The 7,249-nt window shown below is 31.8% G+C and overlaps 1 protein-coding gene across 1 annotated transcript; it reads left to right on the top strand.

Moving 5' to 3' along the window:
- The first annotated feature begins 4,471 nt into the window (after window positions 1-4,471).
- LOC139875419 (F-box protein FBW2-like) lies at window positions 4,472-6,783 on the top strand. Its single transcript, XM_071862756.1, has 2 exons — window positions 4,472-4,830; window positions 6,276-6,783. Exons 1-2 carry the CDS (start codon window positions 4,472-4,474, stop codon window positions 6,781-6,783), a joined length of 867 nt encoding a protein of 288 aa, XP_071718857.1.
- Window positions 6,784-7,249: the final 466 nt, after the last annotated feature.

The raw sequence follows: 7,249 nt of genomic DNA, 5'->3' as shown, positions 1-7,249 counted from the left end.
CTAATTAGAATTAAACTAGGATTGAATTACTTAGTGATCAAGTTTAGTCTTCTTCGTTTTTTTTTTTTTTTAGTCTAGCCGTTTTTTTATACATGTATTATATTTATTATTTTTTTTACGGCACATATGTATTTATTATGTATTTTATATATATTTTATTATTATTATTATTATTATTATTATTATTATTATTATTATTATTATTATTATTATTATTATTATTATTATTATTATTATTATTATTATTATTATTATTATTATTATTATTAAGGTTACATTTATTTAATTACATTTTTATTTTAATTATTAATCCCTAACTTTCATTAATTTAGTTTGGTTCTAATTAGTTTATTAGTTTTTAATAGTTATAAAATGTCACATTTTAATATTAATACATATAGTTTATATTATTTATTTAGTATTAGGGTTAGGGTTTAATATTTAATATTAAATGGGATTAGGGTTTAGTATTTAATGTATAGGGTTAGGTTTAGGGTTTAAATGATATTAGGGTTTTAATATTAATTACTTTATTTATTATATTCGGATAACAACCCTAATGCTAATACACAGAGTATGACATTGAAACCCTAAGGGCAATTTGGTAAATTCAGAAGGAAAAAGTGAAGGTTGTTATAAATGCACTTTGTTCGCGCCATATGATTTTATCAATAACATCATGTAACCTAATGGATAAGATTTTTGCGATTATCTTATAATAACTACCAATTACTTATAATATGCAATTAACACACATATTTTGTTGAAATATTTACATATTATTATTTAACTGTATTTGTTCTAACATGAAAGTTTAAGTTTAAAATAAATGTTATCTGGGTTATTTTGTGCTCTTAGAGCATCAGGTGTGGTGGATGTCACTCCACCGTCGGATCCCGATTTCACACGAAGCGACGGTCGGCCCACACCCTTTCGGCGTCGGTCCGGCGTCGGAGGTCCCGAAGTCTTCTGCACGACGGTGGAAGTGATGAGATTTGTGGGTCCCAAGTTCAAATTTGTAGCCGTTGGAGTTTATATCTTTTTTTCATATATTCATTTTTGGGTCACCTCTTCATTTGCTCACCACATCTTCATCTCTGAAATCCCCACACCAGGTGAAAAATGAAAGATGCAGGTGACTTTGGGGATATGGTGTGGGATAGATGACTTTTGGGAGAAATAATTATTTGTCTTTTTATCACATTTTTGTCTATGCCCCTTAAACTTATAATATATACCTCATCTAACCCCTCAATTAAAATAAGTTGTTAAATATTATGAGTATTATCGTCTAAATATGAAAATAAATGCATATTGATTTTGGAAAAAAATTTAAAATATCAATATATTTAATAAATTTTGCATTGACTGAGGTATTGAACTATATAAATGTATGCAACGGTGAGTTGAAGTACATAATTAAAAAGGAACTAAATATTAGACTACTTGAGCTGAATTATTTATTAATGAATTTTATTTTATTTATTTTGTGTTAATATTGTTTTATAAAATAAATTAATTAATTTAAAAAAAAAGAATTAAATAATAAAACATAAAATATTTTCTTTCTCCAAGACACTAAACTGACCATGTAACCAATTCCCCTGTTTTTCACCAATATCAGTTTACAATGTCAGTCCAGTCAGAGTCCAGTCATCAGCAAGACACTGAACTAACACTGAACTGACGCGTCACGACATCATGTGCTCTTAGGACACAGATTGTAAAATCTAAATAAAATATAAATAATTCATGTTATTTTTTAAAGTATATTTTTTTATTCATGAACTGTAAAAATAAGACCAAATGAGTATCACTTTAGTCTTTATATTTTAACAACTAATTTTGTTAAATACTCATTATCAAAATTAATTTAAAAATAACAGCAAAATTAATATTTCATTTGAATAATCATAAATGATACTCGCTTCATTTCAATTACATATAAAATATAAGTATAAGAAGTTAATACTAATTTTGTTAAACAAGTTGCATTACGTAAATCTAATTATAAATTCGCTCTGTAATAAATTCAACGACCAATTATAGTACTCGGGTTAAAAAAAACTTAAAAACAAAAAAAAAACCCTACAAAATGTATGTACTCTGTATTTACTTCAGTACGTCTTAGAGCACCAGGAGTCCAAAAAAAAATTCAGCGTTAAAGCATTTTAACGGTGGGGACGGCCGAATTTAACGTGGCAAAGGTGTTTAACGTCGGCCACCGTTGCCTGGACGACGTTGGGTTTTTTGATCCGTTGTGGGGTTTGACCGTTGGAAACGGTCGAATTCCTTTTTTTTTGTTTTATTTATTTATTTATTTAATTTATATCCTATAAATACTCACCAATTCTTATCATTTTTTCACACATCTTTCACTCTTTTTCTCTACAATTCTATACACTCACAAATTTAATATTCAAAAATGTCTAGCAATCAACGAAATTCAAACTTTCCCAACCAAATTAATCCGAATTTTTTCAACGGAGGTGGTTCCAACTATCCCGCAAACCATCCAAACCATCCAAATAATGTAAACGATCCCATGAACCCATACTCTAGTCAATGGAATCCGTTTACACCCTTTCACAACGTACCAAACGCGTTTCAAAATTTCGCTCATCAAACACAAGTTCCACAAAATCAAGTCCCACAAACCCCCGTGATGAGTCCCGAAGAAATGGAACAATTTTTGGCTTGGAAGTCTAGTCAACAACTTAGCGAATCGAACGCGCAATCGGTTCAAGACGAGGTGGTCCCAACAACAACACCAACGTCTCAACGTGTTCGCGGTAAAGGAAAAGAAAAAATGGTTGATGAAGAACCGACCAAAAAAACGAGGGCAAGACGAACCGGAGTCGTGATGAACCCGTGGTCCGAGGTAGATGAGTTACGTTTGGCAAAAGCTTGGGTTCATACATCCGAAGATTCACTCAAAGGAAACGACCAAACCGGTATAAATTTATTTTATATTTTTGTGAGTTAAATATGTATATATAAATATATATTATATTTATACTTTATATATAAATATACACATATACATACTGTTATGTTATATATATATATATATATATATATATATATATATATATATATATATATATATATATATATATATATATATATTAAATTTTTAATTATAAATATGTAAATGAATTATATATATTATACTTATATTATAATTCGTTATATATTTTTGTAGGTGCGTCATTTTGGTATTTGGTTACGAACGACTACAACAGACGAAATCCACCATTTCCTCGATCTAAGGATGTGTTGTCGTCTAAGTGGACGAAAATGAATGGCGAATGTCAAAAGTATAATGGGATTGTTAGTCGTTTGAAGAATGATTGGCGAAGCGGGGATAACGACCTAGATTTTCGTGTGCGGTGTGATCAACAATATATCGACGAGAACATGGGAAAGAAATTTTCTAGTTATCAAGCGTGGAATTTTTTGAAGGACAAGTCAAAGTGGCTAAATCCCGATCCCGTTGTTATCGGTACGAGAAACAAACGACGTGAGCCCGTAGTTATTGAAGATGTTGGTGAGCCCGTAATTAATTTGAACGAAGAAGTTGCAAGTGCAAGTGTTGAAGAAAATCCGAATGCGGGGATGTATGGTCCCGATCAATTGAAACGTCCAAAAGGAAAGCCAAGAAAATCGAGGAAAAAGTCGTCCGATTCCAACCCTTCGTCCCATTCTTCTCGTGAGTCTCTATGTGTATCGGTTAAGGAAAATTTTGAAAAAACGGTCGATCTTAAAAAGAAGTATTATCAAGATAAGCAACTTGAAATGCGTTTAAGGATTTTAAACATTGCTCCAGCCGAAGCCGACATGGAACTAATTTCTGACCTTAATGAGCAAATTCGATGCGATGCTCGTAGGGATTTACAATCGGGATCGGGTGCAAATGACGACGAAGGCAACGAATTGGAGTAGACGATGGATACTCTAGTAGTTTGTTTTTTTATTTCAATAAATTCAATTTAGTTTTTTATTTAGTTTTTTATTGTATTGTTTTTAAATTAATGTAATGAATTTTAGTTTTTATTTTATGGTTTTATAATATTTATTTTATATTTAATAAAATATATATTCATTAAAGATAAATAATTAAAATTAAAATTTAATAATTAAATAATAATTTAACACTGAGATTTAACACTGAACCATTTCCTCTATTTTGATCTCAGTGTTAAATCCAGTGTTTAATTTAACACTGAGATTTAACACCAAACGACTCCATGTGTTCTTATATTTATTTACGGTAACTTGCATATTAACATATTAAATAATAATTTTGGATGTAATTTTCATCCGTCAGATCTATCTCCATTACCACGTGTCAAACATCGATCTCATTATCTCTCTCTTCTGTCGACAAAAAGAAAATAAACCTGAGCAACCTATATAGTGGCGTTCTCACTACTCTGTTTTTTCATATTTTGTCTCCCCACGCACACAAATGACAACCACCAAAAAAAAGGCAGCAAAGTCGGTTTCGTCGCCGGAAATAATAGTGGTGGAGGAATGGCGGAAATGGGCGGCGTTGAATCCGGAACTACTTGCATTGATATTTGTAAAAATCGTTCCGGTTGATGAAATGATGAAATCAGTACCCCTTGTTTGTAAAGGTTGGTTGGAAGTTGTGGCTGGGCCGTACTGTTGGTCGGAGGTTGACGTACAAGGGTGGTGCCGGCGCCGGAATGATAGTGATGCGGTGGATATGGTGGTGAAAAAGGTGGTGAGAAGGAGTAAATGTATGCTTCAACGATTGTTTGCTTATCGTGTTGGTGAATCTGGATTTTTTTATCTTGCTAATTGGTACGTTTGCTTTTAACTACTGTTTATTTTTTATTTTAATTATAGATATGTGTATGTATATGTGTAGTGTAATGATTATATGTCTAAGAATATGAAGTGACAATGAACGTCAAGGTTTGCATAATCAAGTAATAATATAAAATGTAAAATGATTATACATAATATGAGTACTAATTTGTTGATATTTGTATGTTTTGTATTTTGTGTGTAATGATTTTAAAAAACCAGCTAAAATGAGAGTGTTTTTGTAGCTGTTTTTGATTAAATGATCACTCTTGATTTCGTGATTTCGTTGTGTAATTATTTGAGTACTAATTTGTTGATATTTTGTATTTTTTTGTTTCGTGTGTAATGATTTTAAGAAAACCAGCTAAAATGAGTGTGATTGTGTGTAGCTGTTTTTATTAAAATGACCACTCTTGATTTCGTTGTGTATTTATTTATTTAAAAAAAAATTGGTTAAGTTTCCTTGTCACATGTCTTTAAAAAGTTGGAAATATGCTAGTGCTTTCATATCGTTTTAATTTAAAGATCCCTTAATGATATATTTGAAGCCTATTTAGGAAAGTGTAGTGTTGTTTGGAAACTTCTAAAAATAGAATTTGAAAACACTATACACACCAATTTCAAATTAGCATAAAGATGTAACAAAACTAATGTTACCAATTTTGGGCGTTAGTTGTTTTGAAAAGATAATTTGACTAAGGATGGTTAGCTAGTTTATAGATAAGTGCTGATAAACTTGATGTTCAATCTCAATGGTGTTATTATCTAATCATCTATTGTTGTGGGTTAAACAAACATTTTGAATGTGGTAAATTGGGTGGGTCAAATGGGCTAAATAGCCACCTGTCCGAACTGGTCAGATCAGTTTCAGTTCACCCAAAAATCAACCATTTATTCAAGTGTTAAAATTTTCAATAAACAGGACACTGCAATTAACAGAACTTAGTTACCACTTTATATAGTCATTTTGCCACAAAGACGGCTAATATGGTGTCTTAAAATTCTTATTAACTTGTTGAGTCTCAGTAGTGTGTTATTATCTTTCGTTGCGGGCTAAGTAAATTAATTGGATGCAGCGAAATGGGTGGGTGAAATGGGCTGAAAAAACACCTGTCCAAACGGGTTGGGTCAGTTGGGGAAGATTAGTGTTTTACTTATGTTGCTTGTTAAGGATATATTTTAGATGAGGTCGGGTCCGTTAGGGCCGACTAGCCACCTGTCCAAACGAGTCGGGTCAGTTTGGGCTGACCATCAACACTTTATTTCAAGTTTTATAAATACTTTATGCATTATAAAAACATTACTTTTGACCCAGTTAGCCTGGTCAAAACATTCGCTCCATTACAGATTAAGTAAATGACTCCAAGAAAACACATTTGAATTGTTTCTTCCGGTGCAGACTGAACCTTAATTACATGTTTTGTTTTTTGTTTTTGAAGTGGAAAATATCTGAAGGAGCTGCATATCCCAATGAGCGTTATCAATGACACAATGATACAAAAACATATGAAGCCACTTCCAAATCTTACAGTCTTGGATATCAGCAATTGCTTCCAAATCACCGCAAAAGGTCTCGCAGCATTCGGTAATCAATGCAAATCTTTGGTTTACTTGAAAAGAAACATGCCTTACCATAATAGTAGTTTGCCTATTGATGATTCTGAAGTCAAAAGTATTGCTGATACTATGCCAAGTTTAAAGACTATCGAACTTACTTATGGCAATTTTGGTGATTCTGGTCTTCATGAAATCATCAACAAATGTAAGTCGCTTACTCATCTTGACATTCTAGGAAGTTGGAACGTTGAATTGGATGGTGATCTTTTGGAAATTTGTGAAAAGCTCGAGTATTTTCAAAAGCCGTGGACTGATTTTGATAGCGAGTTTTTGGAGAGTGAGATTAGTGAAAGCTATGATGATGAAGAATTAGGATCATACTCAGATTAAAGTCATTATTAGATTACATGGTTAGTATATGATAATGGTAATTAGTATATCTCTAACGTATGGTTAGTTTTACCCTATGTTTCTTGTTTGGACATTTTGCTTATTTTGAAGCGTATATGCGAACACACGATATGATACACCACATTTACAGCGGATTTTGGGTTGAATTGGAATGAAATTTATGTTTATATTGAATTACTGTTCTTTTTTCTTGAATCCTTGCATAAAAAGCTACAGTCTGACTTATTTGGTCAATTTGAGTGTGTTTTTACTAGCAAATTTGTATCGATGACAAACATGGTTTTCATTGTAAAAATTTGATATTTAGATGGTTTTTACTGGATGACACTTGGAGAAACATAATTTTGTTGTTTCAAAAGTGTATTTCGGCAGGGACACCTTAGCCCTGTGTTGCCTTTGGCAACCCACCAAGCCCACCCCGTAAGGACCGGATGCCTTGTAAGAA

The sequence above is a fragment of the Rutidosis leptorrhynchoides genome, chromosome 11 (genome assembly GCF_046630445.1).
Source record: "Rutidosis leptorrhynchoides isolate AG116_Rl617_1_P2 chromosome 11, CSIRO_AGI_Rlap_v1, whole genome shotgun sequence".
Classification (NCBI taxonomy): Eukaryota; Viridiplantae; Streptophyta; class Magnoliopsida; order Asterales; family Asteraceae; genus Rutidosis; species Rutidosis leptorrhynchoides.
The sequence above is the reverse complement of the archived record's forward strand: the minus strand, read 5'-3'. Positions and strand labels throughout refer to the sequence as shown.